The sequence below is a fragment of the Gracilinanus agilis genome, chromosome 1, assembly GCF_016433145.1.
Source record: "Gracilinanus agilis isolate LMUSP501 chromosome 1, AgileGrace, whole genome shotgun sequence".
NCBI classification, from domain to species: Eukaryota; Metazoa; Chordata; class Mammalia; order Didelphimorphia; family Didelphidae; genus Gracilinanus; species Gracilinanus agilis.
In genome coordinates this window covers 38,022,034-38,048,512 of record NC_058130.1, presented here as the reverse complement: position 1 = coordinate 38,048,512, position 26,479 = coordinate 38,022,034, and the positions used below count along the sequence as shown (strand labels likewise).

At 35.9% G+C, this 26,479-nt stretch overlaps 1 protein-coding gene across 1 annotated transcript in view; it reads left to right on the top strand.

Moving 5' to 3' along the window:
* LOC123247049 (RING1 and YY1 binding protein) overlaps positions 1 to 20,895 on the top strand; it is a 71,725-nt gene extending 50,830 nt beyond the window's left edge. Inside the window, exons 4-6 of the mRNA XM_044675848.1 lie at positions 17,817 to 17,993; positions 18,096 to 18,194; positions 20,412 to 20,895. Of these exons, the coding sequence (XP_044531783.1) occupies positions 17,817 to 17,993; positions 18,096 to 18,194; positions 20,412 to 20,664 (529 nt within the window). The 3' untranslated portion in view covers positions 20,665 to 20,895. The remainder of the gene's footprint in view (positions 1 to 17,816; positions 17,994 to 18,095; positions 18,195 to 20,411) is intronic.
* The last annotated feature ends 5,584 nt before the right edge of the window (positions 20,896 to 26,479 follow it).

Sequence of the window (26,479 nt, the reverse complement as noted above, 5' to 3'; positions counted from 1 at the left end):
ATTACATGAAATAATGTAAGTAAATTTAGAGTAGCGATGGTGAACCTATGGCACCTCTACCTCACCTCTTCCCCTTCCCCCTTCTAGCTTGTTACTAGAAAGGCAGAGGGACTCAGTCCCCTCCCCCTCTCCACTGCCTGATGACATTTTTTTCATATCTGCTCTTCTGCCCAGCAGCCCAATGGGAGCACAGAAGAGGTAAGGTGAGTGGCTCACAGAGCAGTGCTCCCCCTCTTTCCCCTCTGAGGATATTCTTCACCCTTCCCTCTGCCCAGCAGCCCAATAGGAGCACTTTCTCCCTCCCCTATGTGGGGAGGCTTGGCACTGCACTGGGTCTTTGGGGGGTGGCACACACGGTCTCTAAAAAGTTCACCATCACTGCCTTGAGTGTTGTATAGATCTCTATACAGTAGCTGTGGGCTTCCTCTTATATTTTACCTTATGTTATACTAAATGTTAGTAATTTTTGCTTGATTTGGTGATGACAATCAAAATTGTATCTCTGCGAACATCTGTCCTGGAACTTATATGATTTTCTTTCTTTCTTTTTTTTTTAACATTTATTAAAATTCATTTTTAACATGGTTACATGATTCATGCTCCTACTTTCCCTTTCACCCCCCGCACTCCCCCCACCCATGGCCGACGCACATTTCCACTGGTTTTAACATGTGTCATTGATCAATACCTATTTCCAAATTGTTGGTAGTTGCATTGGAGTGGTAGTTTCGAGTCCACATCCTCAATCATGTCCACCCCAACCCATGCGTTCAAGCAGCTGTTTTTCTTTATGTTTCCTCTCCTGCAGTCCTTCCTCTGGATGTGGGTAGTGTCTTTACCATAAATCCCTCAGAGCTGTCCTGGGTCATTGCATTGCTGCTAGTACAGAAGTCCATTACATTCGATTTTACCACAGTATATCAGTCTCTGTGTACAATGTTCTTCTGGCTCTGCTACTTTCGCTCTGCATCAATTCCTGGAGGTCTTTCCAGTTCACATGGAATTCTTCCAGTTTATTATTCCTTTGAGTGCAATAGTATTCCATCACCAGCATATACCACAATTTGTTCAGCCATTCCCCAATTGAAGGACATACCCTCCTTTTCCAGTTTTTTGCCACCACAAAAAGCGCAGCTATAAATATTTTTGTACAAGTCTGTTTATCTGTGATCTCTTTGGGCTACAAACCCAACAATGGTATGGCTGGATCAAAGGGCAGGCATTCTTTTATAGCCCTTTGAGCATGGTTCCAAATTGCCATCCAGAATGGTTGGATCAATTCACAACTCCACCAGCAATGCATTAATGTCCTAATTTTGCCACATCCCCTCCAGCATTCATTACTCTCCCCTTCTTTCATTTTAGCCAATCTGCTAGGTGTGAGGTGATACCTCAGAGTTGTTTTGATCTTATATGATTTTTAAGATATGCAGGGGAAATAGTTTGTTGGAGAGCCTTTAAGGCTATACTTATACTTTAATGCATTCAAAAGGTAATTGAGCAAGTAAACAAAAATTGAGCTCTTCTAGGTTCAGCCAGTTGTGTGACTGAAGATAGTAATCTGCTTTAGAGAATTCTTCAATGAAAAACCTACACTCTTCTTTATTTCATCCTTATAAAAGATTTTATAAAGATGAGAAAAAGATAGAGATTATTCTTGATTTCACCTGTGTATTTATGTAGCAAGAGTTGGACCAGAAAAATAGCTTATCCAAATTCTCTTGAGTTAGAGCAATTATTATCATGGAAAAATCATATATTATTTCATCTAAAAAGTTAAATGTTTTCATTGTATTTTTTAGTTTAACTTTTACCTTCCATCTTAGAATGGTTGCTGTGTATTGGTTCCAAGGCAGATAACTTTATGGATTAGGCAAAGGGGATTAAGTGACTTTCCCACACAGCTGGGTAATGTCAGGTCACATTTGAACCAAAGACCTCCTGTCTCTAGGCCTGACTCTCTCAATCCACTGAGCCATCCAGCTGCTTGTCTCCTTTTTAAGTTTTTTTTTTTAAACCCTTACCTTCTGTCTTAGAATCAGTACTGTGTATTGATTTCAAGGCAGAAGGATGTTATGGGCTAGGCAATGGGAGTTAAGTGACTTGCCCAGGGTCACAGGTAGGAAGTATCTGAGGCTAGATTTGAACCCAGGACCTCTCTTCTCTAGGTCTGGCTCTAAATCCACTGCACTACCTAATTGCCCCCTCCTTTTTAGTTCTTAAGTTATTTTACAGGATTTTTACACATGAGGTGTAACTGAAGCCTAGAAAAAGGAAGGAGTGACATTGCTTCAGGGTGACACAGAATCAGAAAAGGAGCTGAAAGACCTTGGATACAGTAAGGGTTGTATAGTCACTGTTTTTAAAACTAAAAAAATAATTTTTTTTTAAAACCCTTAACTTCTGTGTATTGGCTTCTGGGTGGAAGAGTGGTAAGGGTGGGCAATGGGGGTCAAGTGACTTGCCCAGGGTCACACAGCTGGGAAGTGTCTGAGGCTGGATTTGAACCTAGGATCTCCCATCTCTAGGCCTGACTCTCAATCCACTGAGCTACCCAGCTGCCCTCACTAAAAAAATAATTGAATGGGTAAAAATAAAAATTTTAGACATTTGGCAAAGCACAAAACTGCCCTTGTCAAATTTACAAGTCTTGGAAATTGACATTTAGCTGTATGTAGAGACTGTCTACATTTGATTTATTACAGAAAACTTTCTATTTGATGTGAATCATATTGTCAGAATGATAAAAATTCATGTAGACACCTGCATATATGCACCTTTTGATCCAGTTTATCCATTGTTATAAACTATAAACTAACATCTGATAAAAGATTTTATAGAGAATTGGAAACCCCCATAATACTATGTCATGTTTTTGCTAAGTTTAAGGTGTTTTTTTTTTTTTTTTTTTTTTTTTTTTTTTTTTTTTTTAATTAAGAGTACAACGCTTCTTGAACTATTCTTTTCTCCTTTGGCCCTTTGACACAGAAAGCAGGTCAATAACATTTTCCTGAATATAAGTTTCTCAGTTTCTAGTCATCACGATCAAGTTCCTCATTTCCCTATTGTATGTAACAGTTGAAATAGGTTTTTTTTCTTTTTGGAATCTTTTTATGTAAATATTTAACTAATAAGCTTCCATCTTCTGGTTTAGATAAATACCTACTTAAAAGTGTATAGTTAATGGTTTAGTGGAAGAGAAATTTGGAACAGATGGTTAGAAATCATCATGTTCCTACACTTGGTAAAATAGGAACCCTAACCAATCTCTAATCAACAATTGGGAAAGTGTTCTAAATTTTTTAGGGGGAAAAAACCAAATCTGTTCTTCTCTTTCCTTTTAAATCAGGTGTCAGCCTTTTAAGAAGTCATTTTTGAAACTATTAGAACTTTTCAAGAGCCCCCAATATAGCACTTTGTTTTACAATTTTAATTGTCTTTACCCTCACTTCCTTACCTAAACTCAACTTTGCCACAACTAATTTATGTTAATGATTCCAGTTTCTCATTCCTCATCTGTTAAATAATTTAGCAATAATTATGCTAATGATAATTAGCAAGGATTGACTAGGTACCTACTGTGTGCAAGTAATTAGGGTAGGCCCTGAGGATAAAAAGACAATTTAAAAATACTTAAAAATGCTCCTTGTCTCCTAGTTCTATTGAGAACCTACTTGTTAATACAGTATATAATTCTCTCCAGTGATGGGCAAAGTATTCCCCTCAGGCCAGATCCAGGCTGGAATTTGGGGGTGTAATGATTAGGGAGTTGATTAAGGCAGTGATGGGCAAACTATAGCCTGGATCTGGCCTGAGGCAGAATAGTTTGCCTATCACTACAGCAATGATGGACAAACTTTATAAAGAGGGGGCCAAAGGAAAGGAAATGCTCATCTGTCAGTCTGTTTCTAAGGCAACTCTTTCAAAGTTTCATTGTATTGTATTCCTCAGATTAGGAATAATGTCAAGCAGCCTGATAGAACATTTCAGGGCATCTGGCTTTTGGCCCTAGTTTGCCCATCACTTGCTCTAGACAACTCTACCAGGAATGCATTAGTGTTCCAATTTTACCACATCCCTCCCAACAAATTGACCAATCTAATAGGGGTGAAGTGGTACCTCAGTTGTTTTAATTTGCATTTCTCCCACATTTTTTCATTTGATTATTGATAGATAGCTTTGATTTCTTCATCTGAAAACTGCCTATTTATTCATTGATCCTAAATAATTTGTGAATTATATTAAACCATCAAGAATGAGATGATAATTTTCCATGGTCTCATAGTCCTCTGATTCCAAATTAAAATACTCTTTCTATAATAACATACCACTTACTTTATCCTTCCCTCTTAGGGTTTAACCCTCACTATGGCTCTACTTCCTATTCTGGTCCCTATGGCATTTTGATCTTCCGCTATCTCTTTGCAGATGTCAAGTCTAGCCAGCAAAATAGTTTCAGATCCACCTAATTGTACTATCTAGCTCTCATGTCGCATCTTTTCACAAGAACAAATGTGGGAAGTTTTTAAATCAAATATTTCTCTAAAATTTAAGGTGCTACACTTTTGAGTTACCATTTCTCTGTGGGGGTTGGGGGGAAGGTAAGTGAAAATAGCTGGAATGGGAAAGAGCCTGCCTCCTTAACTGCTAATTAATAGATAAGAAACCCAGTAAAGAGAACTTTTACCCATAACATTTCTTAGAATAGCTTCCTTTGTATAGCTAACTAAATGTAAGCTCTCTCTGGAGTTCTGTACTTTACTTGTATATGGCAGGAGTTAGCATATACAGACAATTCTGGCTTTATCTTATTTTGACTTAAGGTAAAAAAAAAAAAAATCCACATTCTAGAAAAACACCTGTGTTTTTAACTTTACTGTATAGTACTTGTGCACTTTCTGCTGCCTTTCCCCACTCCCTTTCTTAAACAAACAAACAACTTTTCAGCTGTGCCTACCCCCAGGAAGATAATGAGTATTGTTGCCTATCCTCTCCTGTCTGTCATTATTCTTCCTTCCTTAGGCTCCATGTTTTCCTGTCCCCATTCTCTGTCTTCTCCCCTAATGTGTGCTTCTACACTTTGTGCTGGAACCACCCCTTCACTAGTGAGCAGCTCCCTTTTCTCTCCTTTCTGTAAATCCACATCAGATTCACAGTTAGGTCTGAGGAATGGTCCTTTTAGGTAGAACCAGAACTTTGTCAGAGCACATTACCCTCCTGTTTAAGCTGTTTTACCAAGACAGAGTTGTGATTTCATTAATGCAGATCAGTGTACCTCCTAGGCTCAACTGTATACACTTGTCTGTCCATTAAGAATTATAAGCACCTTTAAGGACAAGGACTAGTATCTAGAGCATTATTTGATACATAGTAGGTATTTAGCAAAGCTTACTAAATTAATTCCTGGAAAACTCCAGATCTAAAACTCTTTAAGCTATTTCATAAAACATGTTCTTATTTCCAATGTAACCAACAAATGAATTTCTTTTAAATATCCAGGATATCTGATCCTCCCCAAATAAAAACACTACCACCACAAAGGCACTTGTCCAATTGCTATACATAAGGATACGTTTGTCTTTTTTTATGATATGACATAAGTTTGACACTTCTGCTATAGACTAATTCCTCCCCATAACTTACTATTTAATCATCTACCTCTGATTTCTCCTTCAAAAAAGACTAATTGTGATATTTTGCAAATGTCTGCTTTTTGTCATGAACTACAATTTAGAACCTACTCAATAAATTTTAATTGGTATTTTTGACAGCTATAAAATAACTCAGGGCAGATTGTATTGTATTGTATTGGTATGTTCTTGGAGATAAACCCAATTTATCCTATATTTACATTTTGAAAATGTTTATTCTCTATATGGTTTACATAATAAAAAAATTTAAAATAGCAAGCAGTTATTAAGGTTGCCATTTTTCAAGTAAAGATCCTTTAAAAATGTTTTTATAAATCAAGAAGATAGTGTACTATTAAATGTTTCTCTTATAACCCCAACTATCTAATTGAAAGAAAACCAACCCTTAATACTATGTATTGGTTATAATACAGAAGAGTGATAAAGGCTAGGCAATGGGGGTTAAGTGGGGTCACACAGCTAGGAAGTGTCTGAGGCCAGATTTGAACCTAGAATCTCCCCTCCCTAGACCTGGCTCTCAATCCATTGCCCCCTCAACTATCTTTTAAAACATGAAATATTAAAGAAGTCATCTGACTGAGACTAAACCAAAAAGGTTTTGTATTATATTTTATAGTATCCTTGTGTAGTATCCTGCAGTCTGGGATTGTTTAAAGAATATGGCCATTGACAAAGACTTTCTTATGAAGATGTTATATCTTTATTAGAGTTCTGCAGTTAGGAAGCAAATAAGCATCTTTTTCTTCAGTTGGTTAGTCACTATGCTTTGAGATCAGCATATATAAGTATTAAGATTTCTTTCAAGGGAACCCTTCCTCTCTTCCCTTCTTTTTGTGGATGGGTTTAAGGGCTGCCACTGTATTGTTCATTGAGCTTTGAGTCTACTAATAGAATGCCCCTAGAATTCCCCCTTTTAAAATAATTACAATCTAGTCATGCCTCTTATATTTTACTATATATTTAAAGTTGACCTATTAAATTCCATCTTATTAAATTTGCCTCAGTATTCTAGCCTATCAAGTTCTTTTTAAATCCTCTTGTGCCTGCTGCATGATTTATAAGCGTACTGTCTCTGCCTTTGATCAAGAAAAACATATAAAAATCTTAAGGACACAGGGACAAACATCTCCAGGGGTTCTCCACTACAGAACTTCAAAGTTGACATAAGACCCTTAATTGACTACTCTTCAAGTCTAGCCAGTCAATCAGTTCTATTTCCAAATCTATCTAATTGTTCTGCTATTAGCTTGTAACTTTTCCCACAAGATTAGAAAAAAAAGACCCTTTCTAATGTTTTGCCACTCCTCTTTCCACTATATCAACTATATCTATGGTAGTCTGAGGGAGAGATAGACCACCTTTCCATCTTGTGTTTCTCTACCTATAATTTATTGAATATTGAATATGGGCACTTAATCCATGTTTTTAAATGGCCTACCCTTATAAAATCCCTGCTGTACCATATTATGCTTTCATTAACTCAACTACTTAAATGCCAATATAACCTGGCAATATTTGGCCAACTGAATTATCATTCTGGCACAGCAGGACAAACCATAGGGAGGGAATACAATAGGGAAAATCATGGTTATCTCTGCCTAATGCAGCTAGATTGATCTGTATTCTCTGATAGAGAGCTAAGAATGTAACTCTTAAATCAGTTGAAGTACTAACATACACTCCCTAGGTGAGAGATGTAATGAGACTTCTTTTTGGTGCTCCTGACCTCAGGAGCATATATTCTAATGTGAGGGGTAAAAATATATAAGTCCAAAAAAGCTTAATAGAAATGAGTTGACAATATAATGGGAAAACTTTTTTTTAATTTAATATAATTGAAGGCTACACTGAGATGTAGCATAATATGCAGGGCTAGGGACATGGCATTCTACTCTGGTCTCCACAGTATACCATATTTTGATATCTTCAATTGTAAATTTTTAAATTTTAATTTAATTTTTATTCTTTTACCTTATGAGTTTCTTCCCCTCTTTTCCTCCTCTGTACAGTCCCCATTTCCTTTTCTGTCTATTTTATTTAACTTCCTCTAGGAAGAGGTTCTGACTGAACATTTGTTTCTTTTCTCTCTTTATTAGACTATAGCAATTCATTATTCTAGATTAGTGATTGGCAAACTTTTTAAAAGGGGGGGGCAAAGGAAAGGAAATGTTCATCCTACTCATTGTATTAGTCAGATGAGGAATAATGTTGTACAGCCCAATAGAACATTTCAGGGGTCTGCATCTGGCCCATCATCTTGCATTTTTTTTCAAGTTTTCTGTTAAAATTGTGGTATTTGCTGGTGATGGAATACTATTGTGCTATAAGGAATGATGAAGTGATGGATTTCTTTTTTTTTTTTTTTAATTTAAATTTTATTTTGAATATTTTCCCATAGTTATATATTTCATGTTCTTTCCCTTCCCCCTAACCCCTGTTGCCGATGCACAATTCCACTGGGTTTTACAGGTATCATTGATTAAGACCCAATTCCATATTGATATTTGAACTAGAGTTATTATTTAGTGTCTACTTCCCCAATAATATCCCCATCAGCCCATGTGTTCAAGCAGTTGTTTTTCTTCTGTGTTTCTCCTCCCACAGTTCTTCCTCTGAATGTGGCTAGTTTTCTTTCTTATAAGTCCTTCAGCCTTGCTCTGGATCCTTGCATTGCTCTTAGTAGAGAAGTCCGTTATGTTTGATTGTACCACAGTGTATCAGTCTCTGTGTATAATGCTCTCCTGGTTCTGCTCCTTTCACTCTGCATCAATTCCTGAAGGTCATTCCAGTTCACATGGAATTCCTCCAGTTTATTATTCCTTTGAGCATAATAGTATTCCAGAAGTGATGGATTTCTGCAAGGACTGGAACAACCTATATGAAATGATGCCGGAGTGAAATAAGCAGAACTAGGAGAACATTATACACAGTAACTGAAACATTGTAGGACAATCAATATGATTGACTTTACTACTAAAAGCAATGCAATGATCCAGATCAATTCTGAGGGACTTAATGAGAAAGAGTGCTGTCCACATCTAGAAAATGAAATGAGGGAGTAGAAATCATGATTGTTTATATGGGTATATGATTTGGTGCTTAGGTTTTAAAAGATTACTCTATTACAAAAATGAATAACATGGAAATAGGTATTGAGTGATAATATATGTATAACCCAGTGGAATTGCTCGTTAATAGGTTTCAAACAATGATACATGTATAACCCCAGTAGAACTGCTTGTCAGATTTGGGAGTGGGGAGGAAGGGGAGGGATCATGAATCATGTAACTGTGGAAAAAAAATTCTAAATAAAAAAAGAAGAAAAGGGGGAATTGCGAGTCATCTCCAGGATGGGGTGGAGAAGAGGGGAGGAAGACAATAAGAATCATGTAACCATGGGAAAATTTAAAAAAAAAAATAAAATCTCTATATAATTTTTTTTCTGTTCAAATCTGGCCCTTCAAATAGGAATATTGGAAGAAGTTCCTTTCACTCCTATAAGTTTTTTTAAGTTTGAATGTTTTGTCAGATAGCCCATTCTTTCTTGTTGGAATATCCTAAGCTTTTTTCTATCTACTTTATCATTAGCTGAGAAGTCTTGGGTTAGAGGACTTGTGTCTCTGATACTTGAACTCCCCTTGGTGGGTGTGGACAACTTGTGTTTTGTTTTGTTTTCGTTTTTCCTTTTTTGGTTTATTTGGTGTTTTTTTTTTTTTTTTAAGACAAATTTGGTAATTTGGATGTTAGCTATTATCTTGTAATCTCCCCCCCCCCCCCCCCCCCAATGGGAGTTCAGGAAATGACTACTGAGAATCCTTATTACTCTCTAATTCTAGTAGATTTGGGCAGTTTTTACTTATAATTTATTTAAAAATATGTGGCATCCAGACCTTAATTTTTTTTTTAATCTTTTGTTTCATTTCTTTCAGGTACTTTTGTATAGTCCTTGTTCACTTTTCCTTGAGACTACTTAGACTTATTTTTATCTCTACTTCTTAGCACAGTTCCTGGTACATAGAAGGCACTTTACAAATATTTATTGACTGATAATTAATGTGATGATCACAGTGCTCTTGTCTTGATCTTGTCTTCTAGGTCTAGTTCCCATCTGCTTTGTCTTCCTGCTATCCTGACTTGTCTCCTCAGTTTTCCTATTTTGGCAGTCTTTTTTGAGCAATCCTGTACTGGACAAGCTTCCAGATAGTTGTTTCCTCTATGGTTTTAGAGTTTAGAGTATTTAAAAGGGATCTTTCCCCACAATTTTCAACTTGTATCTTATTATTAAAGTCAATTTCATTTTAAGGCTTATAGCAAAAAATAATCTTTTACTTCTTAGGCATAATTAGTAACTCTTGGAGATCTCACATGGAACAAAAAGAGAAGAGGTTTTTTTTTCTCCTGAAGGATGGGATTTGGAAAACAATGGGAAAATTTGTAGAGGATATCTGAAACAAACTACCAGTGCAGTTAATGTTTGAAAATATAGAAAGACAGGAATGTTGTTGGGGACATGAGGAGTAAAGACAGTTTTACAGAGATTAGTTACCATTGGTCTATGGCTGCATTGTTCCTATAGGAAGTAAAAAGGTGGTCAGGTAATTTTACAAGACCTTCATGAGTAAGGTGACATTTAGAATGCTTCTGTTTCTCACATAATAGAATTTTCCAAGAACAGACCAAAAAGACTTTTTACAAATCACCTAGTTCAACCTTCTCAGGAAGCTAATACCCGAAAATTGACTTGTTCAGGTTAATTAAATTAACTGGAGAGTCAGAATTCAAACCCTACCGACTCTTGACTTTAAATTCAGTGTCCCTTCTAGTACACTCACCATTTTGAAAGGAATGGATGTGGATTAGGAGTGTGTAATCATAGGAAATCTTTTTAATTATGATTTTTTAAAAAGAATCTGTTTTTAGCAACCATGGCATTAATGCTATACACACACACACACACACACACACACATATATATATATATATATATTACTATTGACAGTGAGATGTTAATATCATACAGTCCTTACATTGCTACTGTATAATTAGAATTTGCTCCCCGGAAATTCTCTCTCCCAGCATTCCATTTTCCTTCTCACTTACATGTGGGAAGGATATATTTTTGTGTGACTTTGTTCTCTCTCTTTTCTCCTGATCTCGGTTGGGAAAGTGGGTTTTACTCAGACTTTTACTTTTGTCTTTTTATTCTACTTAAAGTGATAGTAATCTTATAAAATATAATAGTTAGAGTTATTGGTTATTAATTTTAATCTTACACTACCTCCTATATTTTTAGGCCTTCTTACAGTGTTAAATTATGTGAGGGAGTACAAGTTCATTATGTTATTAGCAAAAGTAAAAAGAATTAAGGCAATAACCTCAGGAAAATAAAAGTTTTGTGGCCAATGAGGTCTTTAAATTATCTTAATTTGTGATTATTCCAACTCTTTCTGAACTCCATGAAGATGTATTATGGACAATTGAACAAATCTGAGTTTTTTAGAAGCATTTAGAATTCTTGACTGAAAAGGTGACTTACCAAATGGAATTGTATCAGTACTTGTGGTAACAAAATGTTAGGATTGGGGCACAAATTATAAAATTAAGTAGTGTAAGAAATTAAAATTAAGGGTTTGACTAAATATGGGAGAATTCTAATATGGTGGTCGCTGATTTAAAGTATTATAACTCATGTCAAAATGACATTAATAGCTTTTATTTACAAAGAGGTGGAAAGAAAGTAGAGAAATACAAAAAGAGGGTAGAGAAGATTTCTATTCTAGCCTATCTCACTAAATATTGCTCTGGTGCTTGGCTCAGCTTGGCAATCACACAGTTGACCACGCAACCTCCTCCTCCAAGAGAGGATAATCTCTCCAGAAGCCAGGAAAGGAAAGCCAGCTACTCACTCACCCAAGAAACAGTCCAAGAGCCAAGGTCCCAGGTTGAAGCTGAGGTCCAAGTCACCTCCTGAAGACCACTTCCAAAGATGACTTCTGTAGGAAGATTTCTTATGATCCAAGCTTTTTGTCCCTCTCCTCTCCCCAAGCTGGCAAACTATATGATTTGTTACACATGTGCTATCATGCAATATATATTTATTTCCATATCCCTCATGTTGTGAAAGAAGCTATATCACACATTCAAGAAAAAACTTATGAAGGAAATAGTGAAAATGGTATCATTCGATCTGTATTTCCTTCTGGCAGTAGCTAGCCATTTCCGTCATGAATCTCTTGGCTTGGATCCTTGCATTGTTGATAATAGTTCATTCATTCACAGTTTGTCCTTACAATATTGCTGTTATTGTGTATAATGTTCTGGTTCTACATCAGTTCATTTACATCTTTATAGATTTTTCTGAAATCTTTTAAGTCATTTCTTATGGCATGGTAGTATTCTATTTTCTAATTGTTTGCTACCACAAAGAGAACTGCTGTAGCTCCGAAATGCCAGCAACCAAGTATTATAAATGTTCTCTACTTTCGATAGACTAATTCATAGTAATGCAAATGAATCAAATTCTGGTTTTCTGTTACTGTCCATCATAGATATTAAAACATTTCACTGATTTCTTGGTTCTGGACGATTAAAAATATGTTTTAATGCAAAAAACCACTTGTGACAATCATAATATTCAAAAGAACAATGTACTACTATCATACTATTAATAGTTCAAATGTTGTATCATATGCAACTAATCCTTTGCTCTTGGGTTGAATTCAACCAGCAACCCTTTATTAAGTGCTAGGTACTAAAATAAAAGTCTTTCCTTGAAAAGTTTACATTGTTTTCTTTTTTTAGATTCTTAGTATCTTTTCCAGGGCAAAAAGAGCAGTAAGGAGCAGGCAGAGTGGGGATTAAGTGACTTGACCAGGGTCACACTACTAGGAAATGTCTGGGACCAGATTTGAATCCAGGACTTCCTGCCACCAGGCGTGGCTACCTAGCCACCCTTTATATTATTATTTCAAAGGAAATGTGTACATGTTCTTTTATAAGCTATCTTGAGACTGGGATGGGAGCACAAGAAATTAGGGTTGTGGGGTCAGAAAAGGACTCATTTAGGAGGTGTTATTTGCATTGAGCCTGGAAATGAGGCAAAGGGGGCTTATAATGAAGGAGGCATTGTATATTCCAGGCATGTGGGAAAGGTAAGTGAAATGTCATGTGTGAGGTCAGAAAGTGATTGGGTCAGTTTGATATGACCAAAGAAATAGGTAATAAATCTGAAAGAATAAAATAGAACAGGTTCATAAAATGTCTTCATATGCCAAACCCAGAGTTTGTATTTCATCTCAGAGACATCGGGGAAATGACTAGAGTTTTTTAAATGATGGTAGGCCAGGCTTATGCTTCAAGAATATTTGGCAGGGGCATCTGGGTAGCTCAGTGGATTGAGAGTCAGGCCCAGAGACGGGAGGTCCTAGGTTCAAATCTGGCCTCAGACACTTCCCAGCTGTGTGACCCTGGGCAAGTCACTTGACCCCCTCCCCCCCCCATTGCCCACCCTTACCACTCTTCCACCTATGAGCCAATACACAGAAGTTAAGGGTTTAAAAAAAACCTTAAAAAAACAAAAAGAATATTTGGCAGCTTATTGATTGCAGAGTGGAAATTGGTGTCAGTTTAGGAGATGATTGCTATTATATTTCAGGTAAGAAGTGTTGAGGGCCTGAACTGTTAAGTGTTTGCTATGTGAGTGTAGGATTCCTTTGAAGGCAGACAATGTGATGAAACCATGCTGTGACTAACTGAAATAGTAGATGTCCCTCTGGAACAATATATTAAAATAATCCATTGGTAAAGCCAGTCTAGTGGTGGAGGACTCTTGAGTTCAGATACTAGAGCCTGGTCGCTAAGAATAGTTAGTTACAACTAGGAGCAGAGTGGTACACAGAGTGAACAGAATACAGAAAGGTAGATAAGATACTTGGAGAAGGAGGCAGCAAGGAGATTGACCCCTCAAAACAGAGAAGAAAGCTGGTTATAGACTCAAATGGATTTCCAGGCCATAAAGCAGCAAGAGTTCTGAGTTGAATACTTACTCTTTAAGTTGAGCCCACTCTTTCCTGTGCCTTTGTAGGAGAGTGTGTTCTAGACTTTTGGGGTAATGTTTTGTACCAGTTGTTTTTACTGTACCTTCTTAAAATAGTTTTCCTAAAAGCTAAAATAGAAAATTAAGGATTGCTAATAAGTTGATAACTTGGAGACTTAACAGAAATGAGAAAATTAGAAGGATGGATTTGAGGGAAAGATTTCTGTTTTACACTTGTTGAATTTGAGATGTTTGTGAGATATGAAGTTGAAAATATCCATTAAGCAGATGGTGATTTACTGAAGGTCCAAGACAGACAAGATGACTTATAATTTCAAAATCTATAATTCTCTGACTGATTTATGCTACACTATATCAGTTGTGGAGTTGATGCTAAAAGTTATTGTCATTCGGCAAAGAATCTTGTATATTGCAGTTTAAAATCCTAATTTTCTGGAGATAATTTTAAATTTTAAATTAAATTAAAATTAAACTTTAAATTTCAGTTTGTTTTAAGAGACTAATTTTGAATGTTTCTGGACAATGTACTTATATAAAAGGCAAAGATTTAAGTCCCTGGCTTTCTACCTGAAAAGAGGTGGGTTTTTTTTTCTCTCTTCTTAGTTTTCTTTTTTTACCAAAGGAGAAAAAGGTGGCAACCTTTCAGAACTGTTTTCCTGTTTCGTGTAGGGTGTGGAATGTTGCTGTTTTAGTGGTTTTTATTCCTGGTGAACTATATCTCATTTCAATTAAATTAACATGACAGCCATACTTAATTTTCAGAAATCATAAGAGAGACAGTGGAGTTCATCTAATCTAACCTTATTTGTAGATGTGGAAACTGAAGCCCAGAGTGACTTGCCCCAAAAGATCACAGTGCTAGAACTGGGATTTGAACTAGGTCCCCTGACTCCCAAGTCCCAGGAGTTTCCATTCTCTTGTTGAGGCTTAAAGGAGCCTCTTGGAAGAAGTTGTATTTAGGTTTTTCTGTTACATTTCTCTATCAGTATCTAGATGTCAAAGTTTTCTTTCAGTGTGAAGAGTTGGAATGAAAAGTGAAGAGACATGTTATGGCAAATAGAGAAGATAGCAAAACCATGGCACTCACAGGTGCTTGGGTCCACTGTGGCAAGGCAAAGTGTTGAAACTGCCAAATTTATATGTATGTAGAATAGGGTGGGTGGGTGAAAAATTGGAAAGTGAACAGAAGAAATATAAGCCAGTAAGCAAGGAGAATGATACTGGAGGAATTGAAGTTGTAGCCTGGCAGAGAACATTAGAAGAGTTATGGAACTTAACTCTTTAACTAGGTTCTGCAAAATCAGTGATTCCTATGAAACTTTAACATTTCCCCAGTATAAAAAAGTATCAGTAACATAGTTTGTCCTGCATTTGTTTTGTTACCTGGAGAGCAGAAAAGACCACACAGAATGGTTAAACTTTTGTTACTAGAGCTTAGATGTTTTATTTTTAACTCTAAAGGAGAACATTTTAAAGTTCTTTGAACAGTCATTTTTCATACCTAGATCTTCTAAGTCCCATCCTCCCCCCCCAAAATGAACCTGAGAGGTCTAATAATATGGCATGGTGTTTTAAAATAAATTATGACTTTGGATATTCATTTGCTTTTAAAGTATATTTGTAGTAAGCATTTTTAATTAGTCCAAAATTCCTATTAAAAGCACTAAATTCTTCAGGAGTATTAAAGTTTTTTCTCTTTAAAATTTTTGAGTTTTAGAATCAAAGAATTTCATAGTTCATAGTCCAGTACCCATGTTATGGCCTAAGAAATTGCTTGGGGTGGCTGTCATTATCCTATCTGTTTTACCAAAACTGAAATTTAGTTGTAAGTGGTACTGGTATGTCAGTAGATGAGATTTCCAAATCATATGTCTCATTAACCCAATAGAGATTTCAGTTTTGAACTTTGGTTTTGCTTACAACTAGACCAATAGGAACGTTTGTGTTAATCACTGTAATAAAACACTAGTTTGTTTTTTTAAGTCAGTAGGGATTACTAAATGATTCTAGATAAACTGGCTAAAATAAACCTCTCCACCAATTTGTCCAGTATAGAACCCAGAGTGTAGTTTCTTTTGTCTTTGTATTCCTAGCACCCAACTTATGTACTGACCACCAAAACACCTAATTGAACATACTGGAAGGTTGATATCATCTGTGTAGCCAAGTTTAAATTTGCTTATTGTAAGTAATTCTCTGTATATGTTTAATGTAAAGATGACTATCAATTTTACGTGAACACTTCATGTACAGAATGTCACATCTCTGACATGCTATTTATTTAGTTCCCAAAATTTCCTTTGTAGGCCATTTGCTTAATAAGCACTGGGAGAAAATCTGCTAGTAAGTCTTTTCCCAAAAAAAAAAAAAAAACAAAAAACAAAAAAAAAAACTCTTATCTGAATTGTAGTTCCTTGAAGATCTGCCCTGTCTTTTACTTTTCCTTAATACTAATGCCAATATGTGTGCCTAAAATTCTCTATACAGGTGATGATTTTACTAAATTATAAGTCTTAACCATGTCACTTAAACTCCAATGCTTCTCTGTAAAATAGGGTAAAAAATGTATAAACTCCTGTTTGGATTTGAAAATCTGTCACAGATGTGGCCCAACCTATGGCCCTCTCTAAATGCTCTAATTTTTTCTACACATCTACATCCTTGAGGGCAGGATGTTTCACAGTTGTCTTCATAATGCCAGTAAATTTTCTAGGCTTGGTTATTCATAAAAAAGCCTGTTTAATCCATTGTGCTACTGAATTATTATTGTGTTAGTGCCATGTTTTCCTTTGGTAGGTAGATTCTTAACAATTATCATGTTAGAACTACTCTGCAACTTTTATACTTTTTTTTTTTTTTTTTTATCTCATCTTACATTCTCTTCCAATGTTGAAACCATGAAATCAGAGTTAGGTTATAACCAAGGCTATTTCACTCTTGTATTCCTTGTCAATGTTGTAGCAAAACTTTTGGCCTTGGGTAAAGAGATAAGGAAAACTGAAAGCATGGGACCATGGCCCACTGTGTTATCAAAGGTGGTTAATTCCTGGGCCAATATAAAGAATTTACTTGGATGCCTCCTTTTGAGGCTAGGAGGAGGCTATAGATTTTACCCTTTGAGCAAGGACTGATGAGCTTAGAAAGATGTGGAAAATGGATGAAGGAAAATTTTTTTCATCAGTGCTTTTGCCTTTAGATAGCTTTTAATTGTTAAGACCTAGGTCTTCTAGCCTTACACAAGTCAGAACACCTGGATGTCAAGTTTTTCATGTAAAATAAGGAGTTGGTTATTAAGCTTCTTTAGAATTTTTGTTTATTCTGTTTTTATATTATGGAAGAAATTGATTGCTTTATACCCATAATGACATTGTTTCCTAGCTCTAGTCTTGATTTCTTTATTTTTGGTATGTTGTTCATGTAAGAATATCTGGGTAATACATTTTACATAGATTATAGTATGGATATGTAGTTCTTTCCATTTTGGTCTGAAGGAACATGCATTGAGAAACTTGGTTGACACTATTTGGAATGTGTAGACAATAGTTCTAAGAGACAGTGTCAGTTGGAGATTGGCACAGAGATGACTGGTGATGACTTTCTGAATATACCATTTGTCTTAGGTTTGTTAAAATGATTTTCAGCCTTTACCCCTTATTGAGAGAAAATGTGTATAAACCTCAGTTACATTTTCTTGGTCAGATGTGCTACTTTATGCACAAAACTAGAGAGGAGTGGATTTGAGCTAAGTAAATTATTGGGAGATAAACAACTTTTCATTCTCTTTGAGAGATAAAACAAAAAAAGATCAGTACCTGATAAAAGAAGATTGAAGGCTGTAAGAAAAGCTTATTTTAAAGCCACCAATCAATATAAACTTGACACTCCTAAAAAAGTACTTTCTTAATAAATAAGCTTTCCTTTAGACTCTTTGGAAATTTGTAGGAGAGCATACATTACTATTAAAAATAAATGTGTAAGAGGAAAATTTAAATGAGGAAAAGTTTTTTAGGTTATTTAGTGTGTTGTGTTTGGCAAATGTGAGTTTTAAAATATTTACATTTATTTAAATTGGTGAAGTAAATAACAATTGCTTTTTCTTTCCTTTATAGAAAACCTAGAATAAACTCTCAGCTGGTTGCACAACAAGTGGCACAGCAGTACGCCACTCCTCCACCACCTAAAAAGGAGAAGAAGGAAAAAGTTGAAAAGCAAGAAAAAGAGAAACCCGATAAAGAGAAAGAAATTAGCCCCAGTGTTACAAAGAAAAACACTAACAAGAAGACAAAGTAAGGACCTAGAGGGAGCCAGAAATTTGTACTTTATAACTGAGCTTATTGTAAAGTGAAGCCACAAATTCTATTAATGCCAATTTTTGTTACTCCTTTTAGACCAAAGTCAGATATTCTGAAAGATCCTCCTAGTGAAGCAAACAGTATACAGTCTGGAAATGCTACAACAAAGACCAGTGACTCAAATCACACTTCAAGGTAAGAAATTGGCAGATTCTGTGATTTTGCCATCAAAAAATTGTATGTCTGTTAGGTTGCAGAAACATAGTTAAGGATCTTAGAATTTATCTTCTTAAAAATAGCATTTGTATTACAGACCCAACTAGAAAATCAAAGAGCTAGGAAAACATCATTAATAGAATTTTTTAGTGGCCCTTAAAAGTTGTAAACTATAGTTGATTTCACGTTTTTACATCCGAAATGACTAAAAAGCATTAGTATTTTCTGCAAATATTATTAATATTTTTATATAAATATTATCTATAATATAACATTTATGTAATGTGATTCCATGTTTGAGCTAAGGCCTTTTCATTCCTTAAAAGCAAATATTTTTCTACTCCGATCTCCTTGGGCTTATTTGCACTGAAAATTTCTCTTAATCTCTTCTGTAACCATAGTAGGGAAATTTAGAAGACATTTACAATGTTGTATCTAAATATTATTTGGGTTTCAGTGTAAATCTTTTGATAAGTTCTTTGTCTTGCTAGTTTCATCTAGTTAATATTTTTGAGCTTAGAAGATTACTAGATCTTAGTGAGGTGTGAAGATATGTATGAGACCAATAAATATATGATTAGGTGCCAAATGAGAACAGATAGTTGCTTCAAAGGTTTAAAAGAGATTGCAGTTACACAGGTCAGCTTAAGGGTAGGCTAGTGAATAGAGTAGAGGACTTAAAAACTTTCTGATCATGAAAATCTTCTTAGAGGAGAAGAAGGAAATAAGAAATATACTAAGGAAATTATGACAAATCTTCATAGAATGGATTTTGGAGCAATGGCAATCTATAAGCAGGAAAATGAGTAGAAAGCTAGATTTCTGTGAATAGTAATCAGTTGGAATGGAAAAAGAATGGCAATAGCTTGGCAGTGCCAAGAAAAAGGAAGGAGTTTTTGACTGATAAAGGGATGGAATCTGTGATTATATTGGGATAGGAAGCTCTCCAGGAGGGAAAGAATTTTCTTCCTATGCAGGTTGGTACTTTCTTGGAAACTTCAAGAACCCTTCCTCTAAGCACCAATGATTGATGATAACTTGTTACGAGCATTATTTAAAAATACTTGTATGTAGTTTTATAATAAGTAGATCTTTAAGGTTTGCACAGTCTATGATGGTAGATATTGTTATTATCCTTATTTATCCTTGTCAGGAAACTGAGGCTAAAAATTTAAGTTAGGTGACATGGCCTGTTTTCTTAGATCTTGAACTTTTTCCCACAGTACCATCTGTTTGCTTCAAGTGAGACTATAAAAATTCTAGCTCTCCCTTCATATCCATGAATATATCCCTGCCCTTCTTGACTGTGATATGGGGGGTGGGGAGATAGAGAATAATGAGAAAAGGGAACTAATTTGAGGGGTCATGTCATCAAGCTAAATGTTTACTATGTGCTAGGCACAGTGAATAAAATAAGCAGAAAGGCAATCTCCGCCTGGGGGGCGGGGTACATGAAAGTAAGCCGAAAACTGCTTATATGCATTCTCTGTAATGTAGAAGAAAAATATTTGCTTTCATTACAGAATTGTGTACCTTAATGAGAAATAAAGGCACCCTGTTGAAATGTTTTCATGAATATTAAAGGTTTAACTGTCATCACAAGCAATGGCATTTGGATAAAAGTTCTTTAAAAGTGTGACCCATGTTTGCTTCACTTTCCTCAGCTTATAAAGCGGAAATCATAACCACCTACCTCTCCCAGGATTGTTTTCTGGATCAGTGTAATGCCCTTAATATAGTGCCTGGCCCATAGCACAAATAAATGTTTATTATGAGGAGGAACAGGCTGCAACAATCCCACCCTTGGGCCCATCCAAAAAAATTTCATCCCAAACCAGTTGCTCAAGGGCAGAGAATATAGATCCCTTTGATTTCTTAAGTTGAAAGTCTAGTGACTAGAATGGATTTTATTTTCTACTATTTTCTTTGGTAATGATCTCTATATACTGCTAGCTCTTTCTTGAATCAGTTTGGTATTATGATAGGAAAAAAGCACAGATTATTAGTCCTAGGAGTAAAAATAAACTTTTGATATTTTGGCTAATGGTGAAGAATTTAATTCCTCCAGAACCCCCTAAATTTCAAAACTTGAGGGGAAAGCTTCAATATCTTTTTTATATAAATTCTCAGCCTAATCAGAGAAACTGCTGTGGGATGGGCATCATATATTATCTATTTTTGTGATTATTCTTTTAGGCCCAGGCTGAAAAACGTGGACAGAAGTACCGCGCAGCAATTGGCAGTGACGGTGGGGAATGTCACAGTCATTATCACAGACTTTAAAGAAAAGACTCGCTCTTCTTCGACATCGTCATCGACAGTGACCTCCAGTGCAGGATCAGAACAGCAGAACCAGAGCAGCTCCGGATCGGAGAGCACAGACAAGGGCTCATCCCGCTCCTCGACGCCCAAGGGTGACATGTCCGCAGTGAATGATGAATCTTTCTGAAATTGCACATGGAATTGTGAGAACTATGAATCAGGGTCTGAAATTCAAAATCTCCCACCTGCCCATGCCACGTGCATCCCTGGAGATTCTTCTGTGGACATCAACCTAGTGATGCTACCGGGATCGTTTTCTGCTTGCCATGGGCATCTGGCCAGCAAGGAATTTCGCACCCTGATGATTACTCTTGACACTTTTATGTATTCCATTGTTTTATATGATTTTCCTAACAATCATTTATAATTGGATGTGCTCCTGAATCTACTTTTTATAAAAATCTGCTGTGCACAATTTTCCATGTACATTACAACTGTTGGGGGTTTTTTTGGGGGGGGGAGGTGGGGTGGGCAGAGCAGGGAGGGGGGGCTTTATTTATTGCATTCACAGACTCCATCCTTTTCAGCATATCCTTTAAGTTTAGTTCTTTCTTCCAGTTATACTATGTACTATCAGTTTTGATATAACTATATATATAAATATAAAAATATATATATAAAGGGTTATTTGAAACCAATACATGGCAACGCTGGTGCTTTGATACACTGTGAAGTGAAAACAACATTGAACAGTTACAGATCTGGGACAGTCCCGTCTATGAAAGTGCTGAAACTAAATTGAAACCAGGCTTATATGAAGTATGTTCCAACCTACGTGGGAACTTAAATCTCTCATCTGTCTAAAGAGTACTGGATGCTATAAATATATATTTTTAAACAATGTGATCTCAAATTTACAAGACTGCTCCAGATATCCATCCTGCATTTGCAACACAATAACAAATCACAAGTTTTCTTGTCCAGTTGGAAGTGCTTGATCATTCAAAAAGTAATTAAACTGGCTTCAGAATGCCAAGTAAATTATGGTTACATGTTAACATTGCTAATTCTTGCATAACATTCATAAAAATATGGTGTTCTGTAACTTGAATTCCATCCATTTTCCAGACCTGTGTTCATGACTGAGGTAATTATTAAGAATCTATAAAGTGTCTGTTAGTTTTAGGATTTAAGACATTAAAATCAACACTGTAATTGTAGGGCTGGAATGTTTTTCAGTCGATACATTAAGCAGTTACTTGTTTCCATGTAACATTGCATAGTGATTTTTATAATTAAAATTCATCTTTCTTTTCCTTCTTCCTTCCTCCTTTCATTCTACTATAAGCCCCCTCCCCTACTCCCCCCAATTCTGGATCTGCTTGTTTCTGAAAGGGGATTATGAACTCTCTGTTTAATACCGCCATGGTAATTTTCAATGTTTGTAGGAATTCATTGGCATTCTATTGTGGGAAGCTTCAGTTGTGAACGGTGTTCATGCTAGCATCTGAAACACAAGTGCAGCTCATGCTGATGGGGCTGGTGTGATCTTTTTTTCCCCCCTTATATTCAAAGACGATCTGACTTATGTAAATTCTTCCTAGTCTTTTAGAATTACTTTACAGTTTGGTTCCTGTTTATCACCCCTTGAAAAACACTAGTGTAACCTTTTTCCTAGTTTTTTTTTCTTTACGCTTTTTATCTGTCGCTTTTTATACACTTAACTCATGTGGCCCAGAGTGCTTCTGAAACCATTTCAGGCACAGAGCCAGTTCAATATATATATATATATGGTCATGCTTTAGGTACTCACATGTGAGAGCAGCCAATTTGTAATGACGCACCAGATTATGTTATGATAACTTGGTTTGGGAAAAAAATAACTTATGTATATGGAGGCAACTGAGTAAAATAAAATTATCAGCTTGATTTTTGAGTAGCCAGCAGGCAAGGTTCCTTTCACATTTACATTAAAACTATTCTGTCGTCACTAATGTCATAATTTAAATTATATTCTCAAAAGTATAGATTACAAAGCAGTGCCATTTGTTGCTATGGTCCTAGTCTAAAATGCATGGACAATGTTCCCCTCTTTTAAAATTATGCTTGTATCAAAGATGCAAGTTGTAATTACCTTTTTTAAATACGTTTTTAAAGTATTTATTAATGAACCAAAGGAAATCCGATGCTTTCCATAGCATCAGAATATATAATACATAGTGGTTTGACTATGAATTTTAAATCCACATTTTAATGTTAGTGGGATATTGCAAAGACATTCCTTCTAAAGTTTTAATATTCCTTTTATTAAGGGTCTCAGGGAGGGTAAACTGGTCAGCCATATTTATTTTCCAGAAGTGTATGGAAATGCTAAGGTTTTATTTTACAAGAAAAAAAAATCTTAAAATACCACCAAACTAATGTGTATGTTGCACTGCTTTTATGAATCAGTAAGTGTTAGTTTGCACTTTGTTCAGAAACACTGTGTGTATTTTTTCAAAATTAGTTTCATGTAAAGTGAATGGACCCCTAGTTTAGTGGAAAAGCTGATTAACCAGCTACTCATAGGCTGCTAATTCATTCATTGCTAATGTCTTGGTTTTTCAGTTTTGCCTCCTTGATAAATTAACTTATTTTAGGGAGGGGAAAAGGAAGGTTGGAGAGTGCTTTGGAACAAATGGAATAAAACTCTGCATTGATTAGAAATTGCAGCTAAAAGTGGAAGTTGCTAGCTAAGCAGTCAAATGTCATTGTTGGGCCAGACCTTTAGCTGCTGTTAGGTATTCTGTTAAGGTAGTATAGGTACTTTTAGACTTTTAATTTCTGAAATTGATTACACCCCTCAGGCATGTATTCTGGAAATGGAATTCCCATAATTCCTGCTTTTGCAGCACGTAAAAACACTAGTGTAGATTATATGTGTGTGCATATATATTATACAGATATACACGTGCGTGTATGTGTGGGTGTATATACATACACATATACATAAATATAAAGGACCAGAAATACTTGGTATTCAGTGGCACAGAACGCAGGTTTTAAAAAAAAGCACAGTGTTATGCTTGCAAGTTTCCATTTTTTTTATGCTACACAGTCTCTCACACGTGTGCATACGCACGCACACACAGACACACAGAGCTTGCCTGACTTACTTTACCTGAGTCATGCAATGAAAAGAGTAAACATTTAACACAGACAAAAATATTTATTTTAATCATAACTTTCAGTTTAAATTTGGCTAAAAATTAAAATTGGCAGACGCTTCTGTGAGTTTAGTTCCACTAAGATGTTTCACCTGCCTTATCAAGACCATTCTCAGTCTACTTTTTTAAGCTACCATATCTTAAATTATTGAAAATTTATTAATTGCTGAATATATAATAACCTTTGCTTGTATGTAACCGAAAATGGTTTAAGAGCCAACATTTAGAAATGTATTGACAATGGAGCTGAACAGTTTTTAATGCGCAAGCAGTTCTGTTCTTGTGTATGACTTGTAACCTTAATTTACTGTGTAAAGATGGTTACATTATTTCCTTAGCTTTGTTTGTTGGAGACAAATAGAGAATGCTTGTTAAGTATGTCAAAACATAATCTTATCTTGTGAATTTTTGTTAATGTATTATACGAGCTATATTTTTCATTTGCCCAGAAAGACAGCTTGTATAACGCTTTTGAAAGTTTCTGCTCTGTAAAGTCTTTAGAGCTGACAGTCTGTTAGGTTTGTTTTTATCTTCATGCTAAAGTGTCAATTGGTGGTTTTGTGAACTGGTCAGAAATTCACAGGTCTTAAATGTTTTGGGAAAATTTATATCGGACACTGCTCTTTGTCTAGCAAATAAAAGATGTTAATATATTCCTGTTACTGGCATGTGCACGACTATGTTATTAGAAGCCACTTTATCATTTTCCTGCTTTAAATAGAAATGTCTATTTATGAATTCTGCTTGTAGTTTTTTCACAAATAAAATAGTAAAATTTAAATCTGGAGGCTTTACTTTTTTGTAGATTTTAAGCTTTAGGAAAGGTGACTCCCTAACTTTGTAGTTTTTATCTGCCCATATTAAGCAGGTTTTTTTTGCATATCTTTGAGATACACTAAATTCTCTCCCAGCATCAGATTTCACTTCTAAAAATGTACATCCTTCTGTCTTTCCTCACTTTTCACTAGACTAAGCAGGGTTCAGTTAGGAGTGTCAATAATAGCCCATAAAGAAAGACCTCAGTGGATTGAGAGGCAGGTCCTGGGTTCAAATGTGGTCTCAGACTCTTCCTAGCTATGTAACCCTGGGCAAATCACTTAACTCCATCCCACCCCACCCCCCTCCCCATTGGCTAGCTATTCTTCCTTAGATGGAAGATAAGGGGATTTTGTTGTTGTTGTTTTAAGACCCTAAATAGGAGCAAAGAAATTTCATGTGGACCCAATAAATAAGCCTAATCTAAAAGTATGGAAAGGATTTATTCACTGTCAATAGGGAGGCCAAGGCAGATTATTCTCATTTTAAAAAATGGTATCCTTTCAGAAATGGTAGATGACCGCATTATTTTCACTAATCAGGCAATTACTTACTTGAAATATTAATAATGAAAGAATCAATTCATGTATCCAAGTGATCAAGTAACTCAGTGAAAAAGACACATCTTAGCATCAGTCAGAGGGCAAATATCAATGGATAGATATTATAATGGAGTTCAATCCTTATTAGGGGATATCAATATTATCAGGGCAGTCATACTGGAAGAGTATCATTAGTTAAGAGGAAGCATTTTCCTGCCTATATTTGATTTATAAAGCTTCTAGAGGAAGGGCAAAGAGTAGTTATTTTAAGAATTTTCCATCTACCCATAAAGGTTGGGTAGATCTTCCATTAAGTCACCAAAAAAGTAATTGACTAGAATTTTCACATTAGTCATGTAAAGCTAAAAATGCATAGTTGAACTGTACAATTTCAGAATTATTTTCTATAAAGCATTAGCAATTTCCAAGAGGTGTAGTGCCAAACCATGTCATCAGAAGAAAGGATAACCCAGAAAAATTGCTGTATCAGAGAAATAGAATGAAAATTTTCCTGATTTGTTAGTAAAGCTTAGCTTTTTATTCTATATAGAAAAAGGCCAAAAGGCTAGTTCAACCCTTCAAACTACTATTTGGAAACAAGACTTTTTTCTTGTTGCTTGAAGAGAAAATTAGCAGGTGTGATTTAGTCTTAGCAAGTGAGTGCTTGCATGTATGCAGGTCCAAATGGATTTCTAAGGAGGGCTTTTGAAGAATGACAATAGGTTGTGAAGGAACCTGGAAAGGGGTGAGATTGAAGTATCAATAGGTCCCGCCATTCCTGAGCCTTCCATTATATGGGTTCCTTCTGTTTATCTTTCATTTTCATTGGGAACAGTGTTGTAATATAGAAGATGAAGCACCAAAGACTCCTCTTCCCTTCTTGGTTTCTTGATCTTGAAACTAGCTATGTGGAAAGACCCTAAAGCCCCAGTTCTAGTGGGAAAAGAACAATGTTGCCCTTAGCCTTAACTACAACAAAGCCAATAAAAAAGTGCTGGGAGCTGCCCGTGTGTAATATTTAGTACTAATACTAGACAATGCTCAAGGTACTCCCATCCCATCTTTCTTACTCCTCATGGGGGAGGAAGCAACGGAGACAGACATAAGTGGAGCCAAGTGCAGAGGGCCATATACACCAACTTGGCTGAGGCTGGCAGAAGTCTTCACCCTGCAGTTGACTGAAAGTTAATGAACTTAATGGTAATTTTCCTGAATGAGCTAGCCAGACACCCACCAGGGGAGAACTAGCGCCTCTGGTGTGAGCTGAGCTTGCTAAGCACTTTTCAAAGGCTGCTCACCCACCTTTGATGTCTACCTTTCCAAGAAGCTGTACCATGTCTAGCCACCTCACCCCTCACACGTGGGCTAAACTAGGTTGTAACCAACAAGCCCCAAAACCCTTGGTAAGTCGGGGAATGTGCCCCAAAATGTGAAGCCT